The following is a 27,979-nucleotide window of genomic DNA, read 5'->3' as shown; positions in this document are numbered from 1 at the left end:
TTTAAATATGCATACAAGCCCAAAATAGGTTTCACAGTACAAATCCAAAACTATTGTTAATGACTTCAAAATAAGCTCTAAGCCCTTAAAAATTGTTGGGTAGTTTTTCTTAACATGAAAGATGATGACTCAGTTAACATTGTTAAATAGAGTTTTGTTCTTGAAGATTTCCATGGTCTTCTCTGATTAAGAATAATTCTAAATTGGATTTTTACCACTGAGAGTATTACCTTGTGTAACTGACAGGACCAGGCACTGAAGTGACCCCCAGTGGATCAGTGTCCATCATGATGTTACGTTTTACCTCTCTGAATATATAGGAAAGTTGGCCCTTACTAACTGAGGAACTGCCAAAGGGACACATGGGTAGAACTCTCAATGGCAAAATGATGATATTCCTCCTCAGCTGATGGTTTCTACAGATACATGTTTTCTTTCTTACAGTTAAACATCACTTCTGGTCATTCCTAAGCTGAGACCTTTGATATTGACAATCGATCAGGAAGGACGAGCTCAACTCAAGGTTGAGGTACTTTTCACACCTCGTAACAGCTCGTCTTTCCTCTGAGTTTCAGGAAAATCCACAACCCTTACTGGGTATAATAATAAGCATGGCTTCATTTCTTTAGTTCTCCTGATTGAGCTTACTGACCAAGACTAAAACATAGGACATGAGGGTATTCCAAACAGTCACATGTTATGTACTGAAACTCTCTTGTTACACAGAATAAGTGCGTGACCCAATTGGGGCATGAGAAGTTGATGTATGCATCACCCCTCACATACCTTGATAAGCCCTTCCTTCCATTTCAATAATGCTGCTACTGAGCAAACATTTTACACCCTACCTCTTCCACCACCTGTAACACTCCCTCACTAAGTTATCCTTAAAGGTGGCCAATCTGGATACTTTGGTGTTTCTTACATGTAGTGACTTTGTGGGGGTTCATTTTTTTCCTCAACATGGAATATTTAGAAGATACTGACAAAATTTATCACATGGTGTGAAGGACTGCTCACAAGAACATCTACAGGATAAATTCCATTCCCGAGAGTGTCTGAGCAATGTCAGCATAACTGGGGCAGATTACATAACTGGGGCAGATTAAAGACGCCAAAGCGACTATCAAAGGACACCCCCTGAATCAAAAGTTTGACAGGTTATCTTAAAAAAGTTTGACAGGTTATCTTAAAAACAAAAAAAAAACATTTGTTAGTATGTTTAGGTGGCAGGACAAATTTCTTTGGCTATGAAGTGTAGCCTGGCCTTTAAATAAGCATTTTCTTTTAATAAGCATTTTCTTTTATATTGTACAAAGGCACAGCATCAGGGTCTGAAATTATCTCCTAGAACACCACCAAGGAGGTTCAAATAAGCGAACAAAGCCACCCAAATTTCCTTAAGAAATGCAGACAAAGCATGGCATGTTTACACATAGAAGAATCACTGGGAAAGAAATATCCTCATTCCTAATTATTGTGTGATGTTTGAAAATAATTTACCAGAGTATCAAAAGGTATAGAACTAAATGGTCTGCAGAAGCTACTTCTGGGCGAAAAAAAAAAAATTTCTGAAGATCTGCCTTTGCTATGTTTTCCCAGACTGCACATCTAAGCATAAAGAAACTAGAAATCAAGAGCTCTCTAAAACGATGATTAAGCTCTGTTCAGTCATAACTTTAACTAGGCATGTAATCTTTTGTCTATGATCACAGAACAAATAAGGACACGTAAGGAAAATTATATGTATATATGTTATTTATGATTTGTTAAGGACTTCATTTAGAATTGTATATATTAATGACGCTTTTGCCTACAGTTTGAAAAAATTTGTCTGAAGATTTGACCTTAAACATTATATTCACTTAATATTTTTTAATTTGATCATTTGTATTAATAAAAGGCAATTTGAAGAAAATACTTCATGTTTATACTGCTAAATTTCGAAAAGCATTTTTAACTATAAGAGTTAGGCTGAGGAAAAGAGGGTAAGATTCTGAACATACACTCCCCTCAGTGCCCATGGTCTTAATGGCAATGAAAGGATAAACAGATATTCACAGCTCTGTAAAGCTGATGAACTAATTCTATAGTTAACATTCACTGTCTTTTAAAATGCTAATTTGTCAAGAACTCAACAAAGGAAATATGTTTTTTCCCATATAAAATTACGGAATTCACAAAGGCAGGCATTTATTTCAAGCAAAGCAAGTTTTCTTTGCATCCTATAATAAATCCCTATCCTATTTAAAATAATAACTTGTAAAATATCTTAAAACATCTTGCCTGGAGCATAGCGATTACAAAAATTCCAAGTAGTAAAAATGGAAAAAATAAATGGAAAGAGGGGAAATCCAAAAACTTGTGAGGGCTTACTCTAATACAGTAACAATAGAATAAATACTAATGGAATCCGTGAACCAGCTGCTGAACTAGGAAAGCTTCCTCAGAATGAGGTTATGTCATGTGACCCGAGGCACTGTTGGAGGCATCCAAGTGGAGCTATGGAATTTGACCAGTTTTATAACAAATGATGTAATAATGATGATGCATAATTCAGAAGCTACTTTTCTTCCTGGGTATTTGTGGTTCTCTGAGAGACAATCTCTCAACTTCAACACAAAAACGACCTATTTAATACTACACTGTGTTCTCCGTTACTATCTCCCATACGTAATAAGTGCTAGTTCTTGGATTGCCTAGCTTTCTCCACTAAATGGGCTTTTATCCAACCGATGAAGGTTGTGTCAAGTTTGTCTGAGCATTTCTCCAGGTTTCATCTGGTTAAAAAAACAAGTTAATTATGCATCTCTGCAAATACTGGCTGTGTTAAAAGACCTATAAAGGAGGAGTTTCGTGTAAGTTGTAGGACAACCTCAACATACAGGGCCATCTCCTTTTCCCTACAGATTCTGACCAGAGAGCGATGGTTTTATTCGTTGGCCCATCTGACCCCAGTGTAACGGGAGTCTTCCATGGGAACATTTCAACTACAATGGAACTATTTCCTCAATCAAATATACCTACAGTTGAGCGGTATCAATACAAATTTATAATATAAACTTGCTTATGGTACCAACAACAAATTCTACTCTATAAATGGCAAGAACCAAGGCTAAATAGGCCGAACCCACCTTCCACGTGGCTGCATTTCGCCGGAAGTAAGCAAACATTCGTGTGAACCAGTTATAAATTTCGTTTAGTGTTAGCTGCTTTTCTGGAGATTCGAGAATGGCCTGTGAAGCAAAAAGTAACAGGAAAAGATACTTTATGACCAAATCAGCAGAACTGTCATTATTGTCATTATACAGTTTCTTGAAAGTATAAAATAACAGTGATTCAGAGCTAAATCGTAAGAAAGGTTTCACAAAATGATCTAAGATTAATGGTTGTATTTAACAGTTCAATAGCAAAATTCAAAACGGAATTATCTAATTGTTTTGAGTTTTTATTTCTGTTTCCGTACAGAAATATTAATTTATTAGTCATTCACAAAGCAGAATCAAAGAGAAATGCAAAACATTTCACTAGCTGATTAAAGCTCAGTAATTATTTAGAGCTCAGATTAATCTAGGGATCAGAGATTACTGTAGCTTGTGATAATTGACTTGCCATCTTTAAACAGGCTCATTTTCACTGTTGTGTGAAATGGGTTTCCTAATAATCATATCATATTGTAATACTTAATCAAAAGCAATTATATATTACAGTTTTAAAAAACCTTATAGAGAAGGTTTGAGCATGCTTGCATACTAAATGGTTTTAAATCTACTTCATCAGTATGACATATCCATGTATATGTACACCTTCTGATATAATTTACTTACCTGCCTAATTAAAGATGCATATGTAAATGGTGGTCTAACTTCGGCGTTCTTATAAAACTCTTGGTTCTGCGCAATATCTGCTAAATAAGAATCATTGTCCTATTAATCATCACTTTTGAAAAACAGGCTGGTCTACAAGAATTGAATATTATAATTCTACATGAGGCAAAAATGAAGTATCTACCTGAAGTAATGGGCACATTGTATTTGTCTGAGTACCGCCTGCGGATGGGTCCCACCGTGTGCATGCTGGTGGTGGTGATGACGGAGGGGCCTTGGGTGACAGGAGTGATGGGAGTGGTTGGGGTTGTTGGAGTATGAGGTAAACTCTGTGGAGAAGCCTCTGATGCAGACTTGGAGAGTGTGACACTTGATACTAGGTTCAGCTGTAAGGAAAAGAACAATTAAATCTTGGACAACCTTCAGAGAAACAGAGTGAGAATAATACAAGGGATGCATGGCCAGCTTTACTTCCAAAAGTAGGTAAGTTTTTCCACCACCAAATGCTGTTAACTCATGGCAGCCCCATGGATGTCAGGTTAGAACTGTGCTCTATATACCGGTTTCAATGGCTGATTTTTGAGAAGTAGATCACCAGGCTTTTTTTTGGAGGTGCCTTTGGATGGACCTGAATCTCTCCCAATCTTTCGGTTAGCAGCCAAGCATGTTAACCATTTGCACTACCCAGGGACTTAGATATGTTTATAACCAAGTGAAATACAAGTCATTTAGTATTTAGAATAAAACATTTCTGGCACTATTGTCCTTGCCTTTTGGTGAGATGTTTTCCAAAGCAGGTGTTTACTGGGGTTACCTAGCCAAATGAGTTTGAAAATTCTGGAACAAAACAAATTTCTTTAATCACAACTTCTCACCGTCTTCAACAGCTTAATATGCTTTATAAACCTCAAAGAGGGAGATGGTGTTCTTGTAGCACCAGTGCAGACCTATGTTTTAGGAAACATCAGTTGGAATACACTGGTATACATCCGAACTGTCCAAAAGAACTTTCTGCAATGACATGCTAGTGCAACTATTTTAATTTTTGTTAAGTTAAATAGCCACACGTGGCTAGTGGCTACCACACTGGACAGCACAGAGATAAGCTATCCAACTCCATAATGAAAGTTTACAGATGGGAACGACTGGAAATATGTTTGGCCCATGGCTCATATTAAGAAGAGAGGCACTGATCCAGTAAGCCTGCGTTTATTTCCATCAGTTGGCAGAGACTAATCTTTAAAAGCTTTCTGTGTAATCTTCATTAAACTCCATCAAATATGGGATTGGAATTTATTAATTTAAAAAGAATATGGCATATGAAAGATCTGAAACTGCAGGATTTTTTTCTTCAAATTTCAGTATTCAGAAATAATACACTGCAATAATCTAACGCATCAAATAAGGAAGTAAATATTATGTATTTTAAGTAGTATAAGGGAAAATGAGGAAGTACTGTTTTGACTCCATCTGTCTACCTATCTTATCCATCTAGCTATCTACTGTATCTCTTTCACCTTCACCTCAAAGTGCTGTTCTTAGAAATGGACTTGTCCCATTTTCAAAAATTTATTGGTACAAAAATACTATTTTAAGTCTGGCTGTGTTAAAGAACTTGATTGTTTTCATTCAGACACAACTGCTCTCTCAGATACACAGAGCCGCCCCAAAAATCCAAGAAACTTCACCAAAAGTAGGTTTTGGTGTTGTTCTTGGTGACATATTCTTAACCCAGATTTCAAATTACTTAATGCAATAAATCTATTTCACAATTGCTCCAGTCCTAAGTACAAAGCATTATTGGTGGAAGCGATTAAAATTGAGATTCCCTTGTGATCATAATCAAAGAACACATAAAAAGAGTGCGCGAATCTGTTGAGAAGAATCAACCTCTACTCACACTCTAGTATCGAAAAAGGCCAGGAGGATTCTCTGATATGTTTAGGAAAGTTCCATAAAAACACAATGAGTGTGAAGAAAAGGAAGCTAAAATATTATTGGGGAAATATTGATGGAAAAATGTAAACATGGCGCTGGAAACTGTAATACTGGGTTGAGAGCTGTTAGTTCTGCTTTCCTTTTAGCTTGAAATGTTTGCTCAGCAGACAACAGACACCAATGTCTGAGAAAAGCAAGCTATGGAGATGCCATGGCCTTTACAAATCCCCCATCAAGAGATGCTATGAGCTGCTTTCTCGACAGTGGTGGAGACTTGATTTCATGACACACATTTGCAAACTAAGTATGAAAACTCTGGTTGGCAGCCATGGAAGGAGGCGAGTTGAGAAGCCAAGAGGAAAGGTCTGGGTTTGACCTCTTCTTCGCCTTGGATCTTCAGATCTTAATCACTGACAGTACGTACAAGCATCAACCCAAGCAAAGGGGTCAAGGAAATTAGGGCACGAAAGGCTAATGCTCATACACTTTGGAAAGCCATGAATGACATCTGTAAAAATCATGTTTTCAACCACCTGCCACTGTAGGGTTTCATTTAATTCTCATACCAACCCTAAGAACTAAGATGTTATTCCTCATGTTTTACAGATAAGCAAACTGAGGCTTGGAGAGATTAAGTAACTTGCCCATATTCACCACCTGAAACCAACGTCAAATACACACGTGTGATTTTAAAAATCTTTGCATAATCTTTTTATGCCCAGTGAATGGAAAAATAAACATGAAGCAGTTTCACTTTCTTGTATGCTCATTTGTGGAAAGCATTCAGTGAAGAGCTTTTATCTCAGCTTATGAATGTGATTCAATAAATATCTTTTGAGCAAATATAAGGCAGTATAGTAAAGAAAGCCCACAACTGCTGTCCCTGAAGAGCTTACCACCAAATGGAGACACTGGGCCAAGGAAAACGTGCATGGCAACCATACAGCAACCCTGAGGACTAGCTCAACGTTTAGCCTTCTCTTTTCCCATTACCCTAAACAGCTTGACTTTCTTAAAAGCAAAATGGAAATTATACTATAAACACAAGTGTCCTTGAGAAATAGGAATGTTAATTTCCAGTTTTGTGAGGAAAATCACCGAGTCCCCTGGGTTTTAATGTAACTGCCACAAATCAAAACTCATGGAAAACACTCACTGCGAGGTCATCTCCTTAAAGAATAGTAGACAAGCCACACAATACGACAATATAATGTTATCGAATGTCAAAAGAACTGGACAATCGTAGCTTAGGAAGATTCAGCATTGGGACTGTTTCTACCAAAAAAGCTACAGTGAAAAGCAAGTCCCTCCAGGTTAGCACGACTCACGAAGGGGAACAGGTAGGATTTCCAGAGGCTTCTGAACATAGGTAGCAAGTGGCAATAAAACACTAAGCCAGAAGAAAGCAGGGAGGGAGCTTACCAGGCTTGACAAATGACACCGTGATTCACACCCACTGCTAGGCCGTCTCTAATAAGCCACAGAGGAAGCAGCCAATCTCAGCTAATTACCAGATAAAAATGTATTGTAAGGACTCTAATTAGGAGACGCGTATGGAGGTGATCTAATGATTAAATGCTGCATTCGAGTGACCCCACCATCAATGTGCAGTGGTGCAAGATGTCACTGGAATATTTTGTAGAAACAGTAATTTTATTTCGAGCGGGAGACGCTGTAATATTTGTAATGATGGCTATGAGGTAAACTAATTAAAAGACAGTTCTCCTAGAGGAAGAGTGTGGCTGAGAACAGCTGTGGCCGTTCCAAAACCAAGTGCCAGGTCTCGATAGAGGAGCAGCAGTCAAGTGGAAAATTCCTGCCTGACCTCTGCCCTTGCTATTAATTTGCAGGAAAACTAATGACACATATACATATTCCCACAAAATTGTTCTAATTGCTAATCTGCCAAAGGAGCCCAGATTCCAAATTTAACATGACTGTAGTCTGTGAGGGAAAGAAGAACAAAAAGCTGTAAACTCCAAACAGAGGGTGCTTTGCCTCATGAAATCATCTGAGGGCTGAACCAACAAGTTAATGAAATGTCAACCTTGTCAACTGCTATAGAAGTTTCTCAACTTTTCCACTTTTGTTTGATGATCACATGCTTGTCTTAAGGAGAAACCATCTTTGAGGGGGAAGGTCACGCGGGAGAGATAAGACGGAACACGGGGAAGGATTCAAAACAGGCTCTGCATTCAAACCAAACCTGCTCTTTTAATTAAGATCTCTCTGTAAAAAAGGGGACCCCAAAAAAGTAATTACAGACTTAGAACATAATAGCAAATCAGCAACGATGTGGGTTTTGCTGTAATCTTGAAATATTCATCTTAATTGTAAACTATTAAATCTTAATATAATCATCAATTAGAAATGAAAGCATATGTGCTTCGTGCGTCTGACTGTGGGTATGGTTTTAAAAGACAATTTTTTTCCGGAGCATGGAGCAGGAAGGGATTGGACTGGGAGGGTTTCTTTTCCTGATGGAAAGCCTATTTTTCTTATTGTGTTCATTTCTACGCCACCAGGGCTACTTGTACATTTTCTATTTAAAAAGAAGTTGCTATGTTTAGAAAAGTTAGTAACACTGATATTTTCTACATGGCAAGTTTCCATCATGGGATGATTTTCAGCAAAGATAATCTCTTTGAAACTCTGGCCAAAAGTTAAAATCTTATGTCACTTAAATTTGCTGTAGCATTTTATTTAAAAAAATTTTTTTGTGTGTGCCTTTAAGTATCGTCCTTTTCTCCATTTCAGTTACAGAAGGATTATTCTGGGAATGTTACCCACCCAAACTATCAGAATTGTATCAGCTGCCTAATATCCTGGTCCGTCCTTTTTTTTTTTTAAAAAAAATTAATCTGTAGTTTTTGAACAGTAACCTCCTCTCCCTTTTAGAGAAGATGAGTCACCCACATTTTTTTTAAAAAATAAACCGCTGATGTAAACCCCAGACAGAAACAGACTTGCTGTAAGTATTCCCAGAAGAACTCATTTTTGTTTTTGTTTGTGCTCTTGCCTCACATGAAAACAGATTCTGAGAACAAAAGGCAAACCTGAAACCAAAACACCAAGGGACACAGTGGCAGGCATCACAGGGACCTTCCAGGCTTACAGAACTTGTTTTTCTGCTGTTGCTTTTACTGGCCTGCGCAGGGCTCAAGACATGCTTTAACTGCATGACGTTTCTGGACATGAATCACTCGTGTTCAGAGGCTGCCTTTCTGAGGCCAAAGGGACATTACCAGACTGTGGGGAGGGTACGACAGCGGGTGGCAGCTGGAGGCTTTTGTTACGAGCCTTTGCCTCCTTGACGGTCTCGGCCTGGCTGTGTTACTGAATTACAGACGGGTGCTGGCAGAGGGCAATGGCCTAGAAAGTGGTGTTACTGGCAGTGATACTAAAAAAAGAGAAGAAAAGAAAACAACAACAACAAAAACCACTGGAGTTGAGCTGAGGAGGGGGACTTAATGAAAAAACAGTATATAAAAACAGCTTTTGTGTGCTGTACCTGAGAATCCCTTTTTATGACTCCCTAATGTTATTTCTCCAACTCTAAAGCAAGGCCGCAGTACCTCAAATGATCAGCGGTTACTTTAAGAGTTGAAAGACACTTTTTCTTCCAGGGGGCAGGGGGGCACTTTGTTTTATAGTAGCTAAACACATGATTTCCAAACAGCCCTAACTGCGATGGTTACAGTAGAAGAAAATGCATAAAAAGGAAAATCTAATAGTACATTTCATTCCAAATATCCAAGTTCCTGTAAATGTTTTATAACATTTTCATAAAGAAGGATATGCTACCTACACTATAATTACTTGCCCACCAACTCGGAAAGAATGTGGTTTCTCTGGGATCAGGAGTGTTCTCTGATACGTAGGAATACCCTAAAGCAAAGCGTACCTCTCATGTACTCAGTATTATAAAATATGATTTACAGCATTTCCCTGACATAATGATATATAGTGAAAAGTCTTTAAAACAAAAATCCTTAACAACTTAATAAAGTCCTAACACAGACATGTGTAAATTTTTGTTGTTGCTGTTATTGTTTGGTCCTCTGAGTTACGCCCCCTCCAAGGAAATATCTCAGCAAATTCTCCAAGGAGTACGCACGAAGGCACTAACCCCAAGCAACACATGTTGGTGTTTACTTAAAAAATGTTACTGACTTTGGAACAAAAGAGTATCAATCATTTTCACTGGGGCAGTTTACTATTTTGTCTGATTTTTCTCTTTTGTGTCTCTTTCCGTGGAAAAAAGAAGACTCTTTTACAACTCAAAACATCACAAATTTTGGCCATGATAAACACACAGTGATGAAGGCTTTCCCTGCATATGTACCCAACTGCTGTAACACACAGTTGCACTGGTGGACCTTTCCATAACCCTCTTACATGCGTGGCTCAGCCTTAATAAAATTAGAAGTATGAAAAGCTTGTCTTAGCTGATGCCGGCTATTCCTTTGCTTCCTCCACAAAGATCCATACCCTCCTCTCCCAGCTGCGTTCCCTCAGACACACGCACCCACCCTTAACCCAAGGAAGATTCATGAAGCTGACTGACTTCCTACCAGTTCTTCCCATTCGTCTTTTAGGTTTTGTTCCCTAGAAGTCTTCCAACACCCGATGATTCTAGGTCAGTAGTTCAACTTATACATAGCCGGTCAATGCAGTAAGAGTGTGTGTGTTGGGGGCGGGGGGTGTATTTACTTGTCAGTTTGTCCCACAAGACTCCCAACACCGTCAACAGCAGGGACAATGTTCTCTTGTTTGACTACTCCATCTTTAGTATGTACCATGCTCAATAAATATTTGCTAATGGAACAGTCTAATTTTAAATGCAGGAATACCATAGGGTCCCTGTGTGGCACAAACAGTTAAGCACTCGCCTACTAGCTGAAAGGCTGGCAGTTCAAATCCACCCAGAGGTACTTCAGAAGAAAGGCCTGGCGATAAGCTTCCGAAAAGTCACAGCCCTGAAAACCCTATGGAACAGCTCTACTTTGCGCACACGGGGTCTCCGTGAGTTGGAATCGACTCCATGGCAACTAACACCTCTCTCACAAAGCGACCAAAGCCCAGCCATCACACAGGCAGAGATCAAGGATGGAATTAAATACACAAATACCCTTTCCAAAAACAACCTATAGTCTGAGACTTGGGTATCATTTTGAAAGGAAAGGTTTTTTTGGTATAAAAGATTTTATGGCAAGCAGAAAGAGATGCTATAGAGAGTCCGAGGGACAAGAACACTGCAAGCTTGTATGCTGGTTCACCTATGCGCTTCCTAGTGTGGGCTGAGGTTAGGTTAATATTTAAAAACTTGGGAACAGTCCCGAGCTAAGCATATCCACTAACAATTTTAATCTGAGGACAAGCTCCACAATAGGGTCCAGAAAACGCATCTGTGAGCCGACACAAGAACAGTCTAAAAATGTGTTAGCAATTTCTTTGATGTGATGAAATGGGGACTGGTCAGATGCTAGCATACAGCATTTAGTGAAGAGAAAAGTAACATTTACAGCAAAGCATCCTATCACTAAGATTTTTAAAATAAACATGAAGTTCCTTTCAAACAGAAATGGAAAAAAGAAAAAAACTTGGTAAAATTACTCGCAAGGTTATAACCTGGAAGTCCCCAACTCTGGTTAGATTTGGATCCCTGGTGACTGCTTGTTTCAAATCAAAGATACTATCTAGAAGGATACTAACCTAAAGAAATGCTATACTTTCCATTATTTAGGGTGAAATAAGTTAATTACAGGCTACAGTGAACATTTTCCACATTAGAATCGACCACCGGATTTTTCTGCGTCCCTAAAATTGAAAGAATCAAAGGTTTGCTGTATGTGTGCACCTTTTTTTTTTTTTCCTGGGCAAAGAAGTAAAAATTTATGCAAAACACTACACGTTTACCTTTTATAATTAATTTCCAAATGCCTCACCTATCCATGTTTTAATAATTCCTGATTTATAAGATGGTATCTATAATAAAATTTTCTATTTTCCAATAAATGAAAAGAAGGCAGGTTCACTCCAACAACAGAGTGTCACACAATATCTGCTTGTCAGGCACCAATTTTTACTTCTTGCATGTAAGTTAAAGGATAAGGAATTTATAATGCTGCCTGTGAAGGGAACCACTTTTCATACACAAATGTGATCTTTTTTTCCCCCCCAAAGGGTAATACAACAGTACATTTACATAAACTAATCCAAACAATCTATGTATTTGACAATGGCAAACCTCACACAGACGGCCTATTGTTGGTTTACATCTTGGAGTTCTTTATATTGGCTTGTAGCGCAGCTCTAGCTGTCAAAGGTTTGACTTGGACTCTAAATAAATGGTTATAGAAGTGCTGTGCAGCGATATTGGACTTCTTTGCAAAAGAAAACCTGCTGTGTATCAATTCAAAGGCTATTAATTTTTCAGTCAAAAATATTCGTGCCTATTTCTTTTAATAAAGAAACACTGTGCTGAGGTACTAAGAGATAATGTTGACTAGTGGTAGAGAATTTTCAATAGGCAGTTAAAAATAAATTTAGTAGGAGGTCCCCTTCAAAGTTATAATTTTCTAGAATGTAAAACACTTTTTTTAATACTAATCAAGTCAAACGTTCCTTCCCTGTTCATTTCCCCTATGGCTGCTTTTCCCTGCTTGTTGGCTGCTTTACACTGGTCCTCATGGAGACTCCCAATGGTCCTTTTGTGGTTTATGGAGACTTATATATATGGCGCTGCCTGCCAACACCCAGCCTCATCACTCGTGGAGTGCCCCAAGGGGCTCTGCCATGACTTGTCTTTAGCTTTTTAAGGAGCCCTCCTGGCACAGTGGTTAAATCACTTGGTTTCTAACCAAAAAGGTCTGTGGTTCCAACTCACCAGCCGCTCTGCAGAAAAAAGATGTGGCAGTCTGCTTCCATAAAGATTACAGCCTTGGAAACCCTATGGGGCAGGTCTACTCTGTCCTATAAGGTCGTTGTGAGTCGGAAATGACTTGACAGCAGTGAGTTTTAGTGGGTTGGTCTTTAGTTTTATGCCTCTTCCTTCCAAGGAGCTCCATGATCAAAACCAGATTCATTCCTAGAGCTCAGAGTACCAACAATATTCTATTAATGTTATTTTTAATCCATGGGGAAAATAGGAGATAATCTCATTCTCTCCCTTTCTCTGTCTAAAGAAGCAAAGTCATCATCCTGGGAAAAACACTTTCCCTGCAAACTAAAGCCAGCTGAAGACTATCAGAGGATTCCAAGGAGACTGATGTCCATTGGAGAAGTCAGCCAAATCATTTCAGGGGTCTCACCAATTTGCTTAGCTGGGTTTGTGTTATTCCCAGTATCTTCCTTAAAAGGAGGGGGTGGTATCAATAGCACAGTTGACTACTGATTCCACAACACTGAGTAGCCTAGTCCTTTTTTATCCTTTCTTTTTACTAGCCCACACATTGAGTCCTGCAGTCATTTACTGTAAAATACATGGAAACTAAGGACTCTTTCCTAGTAAAAATGGACGCGCGAAGTGTTTAATGATTTTATGTCCTATATCTCAGTAATGTGTTCTGTTTCAGACATTAATTTTGTCTGCCAACTGCATCTTGGCAGGCTACCATATTTGCTGGGTTAATAGCCTGACTCCGTTTTATTTCTATCACCATAAATCATACATATATGGGTGTATGTTTGCTTTATTTATAGAAAAAAATCAGTCAAAACAGATAAACCAATACTTTGCCATTATGCTGCATCATTGCATATTGATTAAAATTGCTGGTACTAACTATAGATAGTCAACGCTCAATTAATTTTCACACAGTGACTCCAAGCAAAATCAAATAAAGGCAGTGTACCTTTAAATTTTACAAATCTTAAAATCAAGAAGCAAAGCACTCTCTCCATTTTGAATAATCAGTTGAAGCTACTAGGAGAGTTTTAGAAATGTAAGTATATGAGAAATAAAACTGTTAAAGAGATCAATTTATAACACAGAATGAGGCCCAAGACAGGATTTGGAGCTTAGATAACCACCCTTCCGCTTGGTTGTTAATTACCTATGCTTAGATGGTTAAGGATAAGTCAAAGGGAACAAAGCAAGAAAAAGGAGATTTGCAAAAATTCACACATAATTTCAGCATACCATGTCTGGTCTTCTAACTGCAAAGGAGCAATTTTCACTTCAAACTTCTTAGTAACTATGAGATACTCTCCATAATTTAGCCTCTAACTATTCTTACCGTTGAGTCCCTGGGTGGTGCAAATGGTTAATACACTTGACTGCTAACTGAAAAGCTGGTGAGGTTCAAGCCCACTCAGAGGCACCTTGGAAGAAAGGCCTGGCAACCTACTTCCAAAAAATCAATCACTGAAAACCCTAAGGAGCACAGTTCTACTCTGACACACAGGAGGTCACCATGAGCTGGAATCAACTTGACAGCAACTGGTTATTGGGACTGTGACATTCTGTTTCCCATGTGCTTCCTCTGTTACAGTCAGACTGTACTGCTCCTCACTCCCGTCTCTTAGCTTAGCCAGGATGAAATGCCTCTTTCTTCTGCCTTAGTGGTCTGGCTGCCTTCTCTGAGTTCCCACCATTCATAATGATTTTCTTCTTTGAATGAACTCCTAAGATACTTTAGTACCTCACTTTAGCACCAATCATTCTGTATCAAAGAAAAGCTGGCTGGGCCTTGTGGCAAGGACCAGGTCTGAAACATCCTGTTATCTCTCCAAATGCCTAGCACAGTGCCTTCATCATAAAAGGTAACCAGAAACAGTGATTGAACTTTAAATCTTCAACTCTCAAACCTACCAAAGTAAGCTTGGGTGGGGAAGCAGAGAAAAACATACTGTAAGGCATTTGGTTTTTCTTGCCACTTGGCGTGGATTGGTACTTACAGGCTGAGGGGCAGTTTTGGGTTCCGTAGACTTCACATGCAGATGGGTCATCATAGCTTGCAGGCGCTCTTTGTCTTTTGCAAGCTAGTAGGGAGAAAATGCTTTGTTACTTCTCTGAATACAAATGCATTACTATCTTAACATCCAAAAGGACATGTATTCCAAGTTAAACTATGGCACCATAGCGCATGAAAAAATCATTTTCCTTGCTTAACTGTTTTGAAATCTACACGACCATTGCCTAACTGCCAGTAACCAGAGGTGCTGGTGTGAGATTTCTCAACAGAAAATACATTAGCCTTTAACAGGGAAGTTGTAGACCAGCTGGCACCAAGGAGCCCCTTGTTAACACAGACAGCTAAAAGACAAAAGTGAATCATGCCTATTAGCCAACCTTCTTCACGAGGATGCCAGGGGAAAATGAGCTGGCGAGCTAAAACTCATAAATTCATCTGTTGTGGTTGTGGAGAAACTCCTAGACAGATGGATACATTTGTGCAAAATTAACTTCATCTTTCTTAACAGGTAGGCACAGATTAAAACGGCTAACAAATGAGATTCAAAGGGCAGGGGCAGGACTACAAAGGTAGATGGCTTTCCGTTTTCAGATGAACACAGAATAAGCTTCCTTATTCATTTCTTCAGTATTTGAGTACCTACTCTGTGCTAGTCTCATCTTAACAAAAATTTAAGTCTCTTGATTCTGTAAAAAAATACCCTCTGAAAGCACAGGAGATAGGAGTTTCTAACCGTATGTACACAGTAGGCACTCAAGTATTACTTTTTAGATACAAGTTTTGTTTTATACTTGCCGTGGATCATTTTAATCTTATGGTATTTTTGATAGCCTGAAACAGCTGGGCACAGGGGATATAAAATGATTATTTCTCTAAAAGAAACGGGGAATTTATCTACAAAAGATAAAGGTATAGTTAAGAAAACAACTGTGTGGTCTAGGGCAACTGTAGAAGAGATAAGGGAGGGGGAGACAGGCAGAGAGAGAACTGTCTTATGTCAATAATTTATAGACCATCTTAAAACCGAACAATAGTTTAGCTTAACTAGTTAAAAAGATCTGCCTTGAGCATTATGCTCTTTTAAGAACTATCTATATGGGATCAAACTGCCAACTGCCAACTCGAAAAGACCGGATGGGAACCTTAGGGGGCAGTGAGTTTATGTTAATGAGGGAGGAACAACTCAGAAAAGGAGGATGAGAATGGTTGTACAACTCAAATAATGTAATCAATGTCACTAAATGGTACATATAGAAACTGCTGAGTTGGTATACGTTTTGCTGTGTCTATTCTCAATAACAACAAAAATAAATAAAATTTAAAGAAAAAAGAAATGTATACACCATTTGTCCAAAATAATGCCTTACAACTGGGGAGGGACTCATCCCTCCTACATCATATAACCTTAAATCCTTTAAAAATCAATTAACTGATTTCTGTAAATGTAGAATTATCCCAAAATAAAAATGAAATAAGACATTTTTTAATACAGTTGTTATCTAAGGGGAGGGAGAGGGAGTTCAGGGACTGAGGGGGGACAGAGGAAAAGGAAAAAGGGTACAAAGCAGAAGAGAAAAACCCTTCTCTTAACCTAACTGGGTGACAGAGTCCTGAGCCATATCACATTTGATTTTTTCTTTTTATTCTCTTGTGGTTCAGGGATGAATAAATTAAAAAAAAAAAAAAAAGAAAGAAAGAAAAAGCCTTACAGCGTTAGCATTTATCTTTCAACAAACAGGAAATGAAAATGATACCATATTAGGAGCACTTTATGTTATTCATTCCCTGTTCCTTAGTAAGTTATTGAACAGCCAAACTAAAAGATGCTCTCAACACATAATGCTAAAGGAATTCAGTTTTCCAAAGTGGCTCAGTTAGAACAATTAAAACATGGGGAAGGGCATTTTCCTACAGTTATTTGTTTTCTGTGTAAGTGATCTAAATTTGGAGGTGTTAAAACTAAAACATACTTAACATTAACAAAAAATGTTTGGTTTCAAATTATTACAGGGCAGAAAGAATTAAGGCATAATAAGCCACTCTTTAAAAACAAGACATTTCTGCCATGCTGAACATTACGAATTAAAGGTATGAGAGGTGGTATTTACTGAAGAGTCTGCTGAATATTAAACCTGAGTTAATTTGGGGTAAACACTGTTATTGTAGCAATTATAAAGCAACTTGCTAGAAGAAAAATCCAAATGGCCAGTATCAAAGGGAGCCATCTCCTCCACATTTCACCCAAAGGCTGACCTTTTACTTGTCAAAGGTTATAACACTATGTTGCAAATACATACTCTGAACTTGTATACACAGCCATGTCCATAACCCTGGAAGTAACTACCATAGGGAACATTTCTCTATTTTTCCATGAGACCATTACTTAGATTCATCATCCATTTTGAAATTTATACAAGTTCCTTATTTTGCCTCAAACTGAATTTTACCATCATCTAAAAGATGAGCAAGGTGACAGAGAAAGACAAAAATGCAAGTATTTGTCTGGTTACTCCCAACTAACGTGTACTATCATATTCTTGGATAAGTTTGGAATTATTATTATACCTCTATTACAAACTGTTCAAACAATTAAAGATAAACCCTGTCAAACACACTTTTTTGTTTTTTAGGTAAAAAGGCCAAACAGTCACACCCATCAAAACCACACTGTCCCTCTTCAATGACTGTCTTGCATTTATAGTAAAAGCTTTCCAATTTTTTATTGCTTTTTATGCAATCATTCCATGACCTCACCATTCTCATCAATTTGCATGGCATCCTTTCATTATTATAATATGAGATTCCAAACATTCACTATTAACAAGCATATTCCAGCATTTCCTCATAAACTGTGAATCCCAGGAAAAGCAACAAAAAGGAGATGGAGAAAGTCAGTTCAAACGTCAAACGAAAACTTGGTTGGCAGTTCTTAAAAAAATTGTTATGCTGTGACAGAATAATAGAATTATCTCTGAAAGCTTTCCTGGTGAGTATGGAATGAGTATACGGCATAAAAGCAATGGCAAGAGGGCTATACATGCGGGTGAGCTGCTTGTGCCGGGTTTTGCTGTTTGTTTTAGTGAGTTAGTTTTTTCCCTAGTTCTGTAGAATGATGGCAGAGCAAAAATGGTTAAAGACATGAGCACGAGAAACAGACTATTTTGTTGTTAGGTGCCGTCAAGTTGATTTTCGACTCAAAGCAACCCCATGTGACAGAGTAGAACTGCCCCACAGAGCTTTCTAGGCTGCAATCTTTACAGGAGCAGATGGCCAGGTCTTTCTCCCACAGAGCTGCTGGGTGGGTTCAAACCGCCAACCTTTTGGTTAGCAGCTAGTGCTTAACCGTTGCGCCACCAGGGCTCCGTAGAAACATACTGTACTGGGCTCAAATTCTGGCTTTGTGACCCTGGGCACATTATGTAACCTTTTAAAATTATTTAGCTTTCCCTTCTAAATATGAACTAAGAATCCCTGAGCTTTGAAGGGTTGTTTTGAGAATCAGATGCCAAGCACTTCAGCTTAGCATAGTATCTAGTGTTCCGCGAATGTTCAAAAAAATACAGTTTTTTTAAAAAATAGAAAAGTTAAATTGGTCTAGTTTATCTAGACTTCTTCTGGCTGAATAGATGTTTGGAATCTGGATCAACATAACAGAAGCTCCACGGAGTCTGCAGCGAGGCTAACCGGGCAGAGAAATAATTTTGATGGTTTAAAGAACGAACAGAAAGGGTAGGAAAGATGAAGCCTATTTCTTATGGATCTATCCCTTCAGTTCTCATTGTGTCTTCCCTTCATCCTGGGAAAAGGCTTTGCCCCCCTGGCTGATACAGGTCATCCCCCCTTTTATTAGCCATGGCCTCAAACGAGGTTTCAGACAGTCCAGGCTGTGAGGGACTGGAATGTGTGCGTCACTCTGAACCGACTGATAGCTGCCGAGGGCTAGGCGCTTCCTTCAGCATCTTCAAAGACAGAAACTAAGCAGATTAAGTTCGTTGTTTCAGCAGAGAAAAGGGAACACAGTGTTGGGTCCATTTAGCACAATCATTTTATATGTTGTCAGGACGACTAATCATTTTAAGGCCAATTTGGCAGTTCTCACTCACGAGAAACAAAATCCTGCTGAAATGAACGAAGGATTTTGCACGCGGGAAAATGCTAGATAGAATTAGTCGGAGACAGATGAGAAGAAGAGGCCAAGCCACTCATTTGACTTCACAGAAGCAAAGGTTGTTGTGGCTATTTTGAGTCCTCTGGTCCAATTCTCTAAAGCAACTGACTGCTAAATGGAAGGTCGGCAGTTTGAAACCACGGGCAGCTCCAGGGGAGAACGATGTGGCAGTCTGCTTCCATAGAGATTACAGCCTTGCGAACCGTACGGGGTCGCTGTAAGTCACAACTGACTCGACGGCAGTGGGTTTGGTTTTTGGGAGTCCTATTCTTAGGAGCCCTGGTGGCGCAGTGGTTAAAGCACTTGGCTGCGAACCAAAAAGGTTGGTGGTTTAAACCCACCAGCTGCTCTGCAGGAGAAGATGTGGCAGTCCGCTTCTGTAAAGATTACAGCCTTGGAAACCCTATGGGGCAGCTCTCCTCTGTCCTATAAGACCACTGTGAATCGGAATTGACTCAGCGGCAGTGGATTTTTCAGTCCTATTCCCGGGAGTCCCTGGGTGGTGCACATGGTTAACGCGTTGGCTGCTGACCAAAAGGCCTGAGGTTCCAGTTCATCCAGAGGCACTCTGGAAGAAAGGCCTGGTGGGCTACTTCTGGAAAAATCAGTCTCTGAAAACCCCCTGACACACAGGGGGTCACCATGAGTAGGAACTGACTCAACAGCAACTGGTGGTCAGTCATGGTGGTAGTCCTGTTCTCCTATTTTATAATTGGGGAAACGGAGGCTCATAGAGGTGACTATAACTGAGGCCATGGAACTAGGAAATGGCTGAAATAAGACTAGAATCTGAGTTATATGATGCTTGGTCTGGTTTTCCCACACTGGTGTAATCACAAAAATCACCTGGGACACTAACTAAAAACGCAGACCTGTGGGGCCCCCACAAAGATTCAGAACCTCTATGGGAGGAGTGGGGATTTGTATTTTTACCAATCACCCTACTATGAACAGATAAGTCTGGGTTATTCCCATATAATGGTGATCCCCCAATTTAAGTGACAGAGGTCTGGTCTCGCCTGAACTTGCTGAGCCAGACAACCCAAAGGAGGGACCCAGGAGGAGGAATTTTTAATAAGGATCTCAAGTGACTTTTCTACTCAGGTAAGTTTGATTGATACTACTCCCTGGCACAAACTGAGTATATCCTAAACAGTGGCTATTTTACTTTTCTCAGTAGTTTGTATACAAGGAGGATCCAAATAGGTTAACTGATTTAGGCAGGAAGTATCTAGCTACACAGGTCTCTAAAGAAATTATGATTTAAAAAAAAAAGAAGAAAAAAGCAGCACTTGGAAAAGAAGACGAATGAAACTCTTCTACCAAACTCAGTATTTACCAAACAGTTATATTTGACCCACGGACTACCAGAAGGACGAACACACCTGTCTTGGAAGACGTACAGCCAGAATGCTCATTAGAAACGAGGATGGCAAGACTTCGTCTCACATACTTTGGACGTGTTCTCAGGAGGGACCAGTCTCTGGAGAAGGACATCATGCTTGGTAAAGTAGACGTTCATCAAAAAAGAGGAAGACCCTCAACGAGATGGACTGACACAGTGGCTGCAACAATTTTGAGGATGGCGCAGGACCAGGCAGTGTTTTGTTCTGTTGTACACAGGGTCACTGAGTGGGAACTGACTTGACAGCACTTAACAACAACATATTTCATCCACTTGGTCAAACTATGGTAACTCACATGCCTTCAAAACTTCACACCAGTGAAAACTTTTAAAGGATTTCTTTAAAACCTTCTACAACACTCAGGTGTTGGGCAACATATGGCTCATTTCACCCCAATCGAAGACTTTCCCTACTTTTATTGTATTCTGTCACCATCTTAACATTCCTTAAATGTTATTATTAAAGACTCTCTTGACATTTAAAGCAGACGTACACTAATACTCAGTCATAGTCTAGGAATTCTAATGCTCCCAGAGTTAAGCAGGATTTCAAATTATGAAAAATAAGTGTCTTGGTTTTCAAAGGATGATGGGGGCATGAGAAACACAGAGACTCTCTTCTTTTTCTTGGCCCCAGTCACAAAGCAGTGGCACCATGAAGCTACCATGCTTTTAGGCCTTCTCTCCCAGCATGCTCCAGGCTTATTCAGGAAGAGTCCTGAGGCCTTGTGAGGCCACCCCTGTGAGGCGCTGTCCTGACCACGGCCATGAGTGGGGTTAGAAAGGGCCAAAGAGGGATACACTGCAGATATAGCGAAATCCGTGAGAGCCGGAACTCAACGGGACTGTCTTGTTTTTCCAGGTCTAGCAAGTTTTCTGCTTTTGACAGGGTGCAAGACTGTCAAAACTGTCTTACACTTTTCTAACGCTCTCTATTAGTGGGAAATATCTGAGTTTTCCTTCTCTGAAAGGTTTCTGCCTTACACAGCTTCCAGGTTTTGCTGTAATATAATTTGTGAAAGTCTAGGAAGCTGGTGTGATTACAAACAGCCTGCTAACCGTAGAGCAATCCTAAGTGAAGTCCGTACAGTAATTGATTTGTGTTAGGATTAATGTCTCCCTCTGCTATTGAAACCTGTGCACATTCCTCCCTGCTAACATTTTCTTAGAGCTTACAGTTCCTGGTGTAGATGATTCAGAAAACTCCAGAGTGATGCCAGAGTCACTGAGTTCCTGCCCAGCCGCCACACACTGCTCAGGAGAGAGTCTGGCGGGGAGAAAAGGGTCACGGCCGCCCAAGTCAAGGTTTAAAACCTGAGGTCTGCGACTCCTGTGTGTACGCATAGAACCCGACTGGGCCATGCTGAGCCCTTGGACAAAAGCCTTAAGGCAGCACCCTGTAGTGAAAGGAGCAGAGGCTACATAGACACACAGACTGGGTTAGGATTCTGGGTTTTGCCCATTATTAGCCAATGGCCTTGGACAAGTCCTTCTCAACCTGTTTCCTCATCTGTAAGAGGTCGCTGCTACTGGGTGCTGTTGAGTCGATTCCGACTCATAGCGACCCCATGTGTCAAAGCAGAAATGCCTCATAGGGTTTTCTAGGCTGTAATCTTTGATTGCCAGGTCTTTCTCCCCTGGAGCCACTGGGTAGGTTCGCAGCCAAACGCTCAACCCTTGTGCCACCTTTCTGTAAGTGAGAAGGCACTGAGAATTATTTATTCGATGCTAAGAGGTCTACGATATTAAGATCACCATTGATTTGGTAACACCTTTTCAAGGAACAAGACGACACATCACATTAAATAAGCTCGTTGAATTTAAGACAGTCACTAATTTCCAGAATGCTTCATTTTTCTTTTCAAAAGTGAGACAGAATCAAGGAAAGGGCAATATTTACTCACAGAACAGGGTGAGGATTCAATGAAATTGTGGGTGTGAATCACCTAGTACAGTGCCCTGGCACACAGTAGGAGCTCAATAAATATTCATTCAAATGGTTTTAAAGCTCCTTTATGAAATAATTATAAGCAGAATTTAGGGCATTTAGTAGACCTCCCCACAAGCAGTGGACTCAGACTTATCATTAGGGTGACCAACTCATTCCAGTTTGCCCAGGACTTTCCAGTTTGAAATGGAAAGTCCCAAGTCCCAGGGAATCCCCTTAGTACCACCAAGCAAACTGGGACAGCTGATTGCCTTATTTCTTGTTGAACAGATGTTGTTTGTCTGTTGTTAGATGCCCTCGAGTCGGTTCCGACTCAGCAACCCTATGTACAACAGAATGAAACACTGCCTGATCCTGCACCATCCTCACAACCATTGTTATGCTTGAGCCCACTGTTGCAGCCACTGTGTCAATCTTCTCTTGTTGAGGGTCTTCCTCTTTTTGCTGACCCTCTACTTTACCAAGCACGACGTCCTTGAGAGATGAATAAAAAAAGGAACAGTATGTTCTTCCACTATCCTTCCCCCCTCACCCAGGCAAATTCACAGGTGGTTCCCTTAGCCTGGAATGCCCTTGCCAAGAGCCCTTTCCCCCCGTCACCTCCGCGAAGCCTAAGGACTCCCCCCTTGGACGTATGAACTCTGCCTGGTGGAACAGTTCAAGGCAAGCCAGTCTTACCCTCCCTACCGGGCTCCACATTACAGGAAGGAAGAGGCCGCCTTCCTTATCTTTATCCAGTGCTTTGAATACAATAGGTGCTTGGTAAATAGTGGTTGAATGGAATAAAATTATTAAGGAAGAAAAGGTAGACCACTCCCTCCCCAGCCCCCACTTCTTCCCCTTGGCTGCTTTCAATATTCACTTTCAAGAGTTTATAGGCTGAGGGTTTGTAGGGAGTATGTCCTGAGCCCTGTCCCCTAACACATGCTGAGCCTTGAATATGATGAAAACCCCAAATCTCTAAGGCTTCTCTTCTTTCTTTCAAAACACATCTTCATACAACCAAGAGGAGAGACGATATACTGACATTAGAGCAATGTCACATGGTCCACAGTGATGGAACAGATAAAAACTAATACATATAGTCACAAAAATGTACCTCATGTTTCAGCTTTCTACATGAGGTAAATCTGTCAAAATTTCTTTTCATTATCTATTAAATCGCATGGTTTTCTCTTTTCCCAAAAAATAATTACAGTTCAGTCATGGAGACACCTTTTGTGATGATCTAAACCACATATTAATGGTTGAGGATATCCCAGACATGTCATACCTGGGGTGAACCCAGGTAAACTGGACTAAAATGAAGTTAAATCCCTGGGTCCATGTCTGGCCAACAGCTGGTGCTCAACTATGAAGGAAGCTTCAAGTGCTTCCTTACAAACCTGACCATGGCATTTTGGGTAGGCAGTCCTTAATCTCTTATTTCCAGTTCCTTTGTCCTTGTCCCTCTGTCTTGAGGGGGGTGGTGATGGCAGCTATACATTTGATGACTCATATAAGGTCATGCATATTGTGGGAATTTTTTTTTCCCTCTAATTCTAGCTAATCTCCTCATCTGCATATCATTCCAGAAGAAATCTGGCAAAAGAGAACATCTAACAGCTGAAATCTCATTCTGTGACTTCAAAAAGCCACGTCCTTTACTCAAGTGATTTCTATGGTGTCCATTTGTCTTGATGTTAAGTGCCTATCTGTGTAGTAGTAAGAAACTCACTTCCTGGGAGTTTACAGAGTAAGGCTCCTGGGTAATAGGTTTAATCCCCATCTAGTCCACTGGTAAAATATCAAAAAACGACCACTGTCTCTGTAATAATGAAATGCAGTGAAAAATATTCAAAGGCTCAGAATGTCCATTTAGATATCTTTTTGACACTCGTCTCTCTCAACGAGACAAATAACAGGTGCAATACGAGAAAGAACCAAATTAACCAACCCTCTTCCAAGAAGCTGTACATATGTAGTCCATTATAAATTCTGACACCTTCAAATTAATGTGTGTGTGTGTGTGTGTGTGTGTGTGTGTGTGTGCGCGCGCATGCCTCCTGCTTTCAGTAATCGATATATTTTGTTAAAACTTTGCTTTGTAAATTAACTCATATTTTAATTACACAAGAACAGGGCAGCTCCTCATGCACAGTGTGGATTACAGAATCCCAGACCCATCACCTTTATTTCTGCTTGTTTGCCTGAAATCTCACCATTAGAATCTTACAGGCTTTGCAGTTTGATTCTAGTATTGTGCAGATAGCACAATGAAGGCAAACGCTCTAGTCACTATCCCCTACGGCTAACCTTGGTCATTTAGAAACAGAAATTTTATCTAACTCTTTAGGGAGGGTTGACTGATGAGTCACAGACACAAGGGCCTCCTATTTTGGGCCACAGCCAAGGTCTCTGGGGTTTCAGTGCAGGGGGGCTGGAAAGGTACATGGGACAGCACTCAAGTCACCTTAACCAGCTTTGGTCCAGTCTTGGGTTGACTGACTCTGTCCTCCCATTTCTCTTGTGAAATCTCTTTTACAACGATTCTCAAGGGTGAATATAATGAATTTCAACTGATCTATACTGTAAGATCCAATTTGAGATTATCGGGTTTGTTTTTACAATGAGGGCACACCAGATATAAACACTGGAGGTCTAAGTATTTCTCTGTAGAGAGAGACATTGTAAGGCTAGGCGGGTAGAGGAGATTTTTCTTCCTACTCTGACATAGTGATCATCCTTCGGGAATTGTCCAAACCTGATTGTTCTCTCCTGTAGTGATGAATGGCACAAACATTTTTCTAATTCAAGTTAATATAAATTAATGATAACTTTGCGATCTACTTTGAGATGCTTGGAGGTATAGAACTTGCAGGACTGGGAAATGCTTTCTTTAAGGGAAATAGCAGAAGTAGCCCTTGAGTCAGCCCTGTACAGGGCATGCGTGCTCCCAGATAAGGTGATATACCAGTCTGCTGTTGGGAGAACAGGGGAACAACACCAATGGGAAACAGAGAAAGAAGGCTGCCTGCGCGCTAACACAGAAATTCAAAGTATTCTTGCTGCTGCGTGAACCAAATTTCCCCAGGATCAGGATCTATGGGCACAATGAAATGTTAACTAAGTACATCTAAAAAGCCCATTTCCAGACATGGGTGTGTGAAATGGCAAAAGTGACAGCACAAACATGGAAATGCTGAATTTCAGAGGAAAAGGAAGCCTAAAAGGAGTCTAGCTGTGAATTTAACTCTACCTTGGCAAAAAAACTCCAAATGTGCCAGGTCTGCAACCCAAAGACTCTCAATGTAATCCCTGCTGAGGGTTCCTCTTACTCTATCTCAGGGCAAGTGTTAAATGCCAAAGACTTCTGACCGTTTCTTGTGTATTTCCTCTGATTGAATACTAACTAATGGATAAAATATGCTTTGTTTTGGCCCATATCTACCACTGAAACGCCCTCCTTTGAGCTCATTTCTAGTGTTTTCAACAACTCATTAGCGTCAGCCAGCACTGCCCAATAAATGGACAGTACTTTTGGAAATTATTTATTTTTTGTCTGTTTTCCTTTCTAGAATATAAGAACCAGGAGGGCAGCCCTATCTGTCTTACTCACTGTTGTACTCCTTAGTGGCTCTGGCAAGGTTAATGCTATGGAACAGGCTCCTGATAATTTTTACTGAATGAATGAATGATTAGCCCTTAGGCGGCTTTTTGTGACCTCCGAAGATCAGTAAACACTTGTCACATGAAGCTGCTGCTGGAGAAGCCCAACAGATGTGGTGACTAGACCGGTTTTATACACCACAGACGAGAAGGAAGAGGTAAAAAGGAATAAGAAGACCTTCAAATAGCCAGGAACCTAAGGGAAAAAGCTGCTAGCTAATAAGATGATGCGCATTGTTTTATTCTGATCCGTTGATTGGGAAACGTCTTCTGTAAAGGGCCAGACTGTGAACAGTTTGTTTTGTAAGCCATACGGTCTCAGTTGCAATTACTCAACTTTGCCACTTCAGCAACAAAAGCAGCCACAGATGATATGTAAATGATCATGTGTTCAAAAAAACTTTATATATGGACACTGATATCTGAATGTCATAAAATTTTCATGTTTCATGAAATATTATTTTTCTTTTGATTTTATTCCTCAACCATTTCAACTGTAAAAACCATTCTCAGCTCACAGGACTTTGCCCACGGGCTGTAGTTTATCGATCCTACTTTAAAATGGAACTCTTCAAAATTAGCGTGTCCCTCTTTCCATTAGCGTCAATCCCTTTAAAACCAAACTTCCAAGCAAAAACAGTATTGGGAACATGACAGGTAGCCTTCTCATAGTGACTCTGGCCAGATGAGCTATGATTTCCATCAAAAGTTTAACAACCTTGCCTTCAACCTGATTTAGGGCTGAAGAATGAAAGGACATCTGTGACTACATGAAATCCACATATCGATGAATCCTCATACTGGTTTGTACTACTTCAGGCCACACCCAGTTCAAAACAAGCATTAAAGCTGCTGCTGTCACTGTTGTTGGGTGCGTCAAGACGATTTTCAACTCACAGTGACCCCATGTAGAACTGTCTTGTAGGGTTTTCTAGGCTGTAATCTGTATAGGAGCAGATAGCCAGGTCTTTCTCCTGCACCACAGTTGGTGAGTCTGAACCACTGACCTTTCCATTTAGCAGCCAAGTGCTTAACCACTGCACCATCAGGGCTCCTTTGAAGCTGCTAGGAGAATCAAAACAAAACAAAAAACCCACTCGTCTTCCTGATGGTCTAACTCTTTTCCTTCCCCTGCCCTCTCTTTGCCAAGAGTGAGGAATAATTAATAAAACAGCTACTCAGCTCCTGAGTAATTAAGAAGGGCCTCAAACTCAAATTTGCATTCTGGAATGTCTACTTGGAAAACCATGATGATTCTGGTAAACAATCTCCTTATCAGTCAGTCATTAAGAATTTAATTTTATCAAGTAGATAAATAAAAGCAGGAACTTGCATCACTTTACATACTTACACCAATACATATAAATTCAGGTAGTAGTAGATATATAAGAGCCTGTTCTGTTGAATCTAATTTTTCAAGGGCTTCCTCCTCTTTAATCATAAGTGAAATTTGGGGTAAATCTACTTTTTATTTTTTTTTTCCTCAACAAAATGCTCCATTTAAAGATGTTTCCAAAGACTTACATTAAATTTTCAAGATTTTTATGATGTGCCCTTTGCCTGTATGAAAATCTTACTGTTTTATTAAGTCACAACAAAAAGTTTAAGTGTGTTTTGGCTGATTTTTCTCTGCAACTATTTGAAGCTGTAAATGACTTAACTCAGTAAAATTCTAAACGTAATTATCTTCTGTACTTAGCCTAGGGCTCTCCATATATCTCAACACTGCTGTCTTGCATACGAAATAGGCTTTTCAATGGCTGGTAACAATATAATGTACAACATTGTTTTAATTTCCCCCAGTCGGCTAACCTCTTGCCTACACTAAACCAGCCAGAGGAAGAAGCCACATGAGTCATCAAGCACTCAAAAGCATTTTGGAATTCGGCTGCATAAATGGGGTTTGCAGGGTCAGGCTTGTGCAATTGTACATTTTAATAATCTCCATTTCTGACCCAGTTTTTACTTTTAGAAACTCATTCTCTATTAATTAGACCAAGAATGGGATTATTGTTGAAATATGGCGGCTCATCAACAAGTTACATCAAGGAGCAGAACTCACATTAAAAACGTCCCCCGTCCCTTACAACGGGGATCCACAGGACAACGTACAGAAGTGTTATTTTC

At 39.9% G+C, this 27,979-nt stretch overlaps 1 protein-coding gene across 13 annotated transcripts in view; it reads right to left on the bottom strand.

Annotated features, from left to right (window-relative positions):
• FOXP1 (forkhead box P1) overlaps nucleotides 1-27,979 on the bottom strand; it is a 686,938-nt gene that overhangs the window by 14,296 nt on the left and 644,663 nt on the right. For 11 of the 13 annotated variants that reach the window (XM_023727893.1, XM_023727897.1, XM_023727899.1 and 8 more), the window contains 4 exons: nucleotides 14,667-14,750; nucleotides 4,012-4,213; nucleotides 3,828-3,907; nucleotides 3,135-3,236 (listed from right to left, as the gene is read on the bottom strand). In XM_023727893.1, the coding sequence (XP_023583661.1) occupies nucleotides 3,135-3,236; nucleotides 3,828-3,907; nucleotides 4,012-4,213; nucleotides 14,667-14,750 (468 nt within the window). The remainder of the gene's footprint in view (nucleotides 1-3,134; nucleotides 3,237-3,827; nucleotides 3,908-4,011; nucleotides 4,214-14,666; nucleotides 14,751-27,979) is intronic. The other 2 variants (XM_023727898.1, XM_023727900.1) reach the window with 1 other exon arrangement.

This window comes from Trichechus manatus, unplaced genomic scaffold (genome assembly GCF_000243295.1).
Source record: "Trichechus manatus latirostris isolate Lorelei unplaced genomic scaffold, TriManLat1.0 scaffold00020, whole genome shotgun sequence".
In the NCBI taxonomy this organism is placed as follows: Eukaryota; Metazoa; Chordata; class Mammalia; order Sirenia; family Trichechidae; genus Trichechus; species Trichechus manatus.
This window is presented reverse-complemented; position numbering and strand designations above follow the sequence as displayed.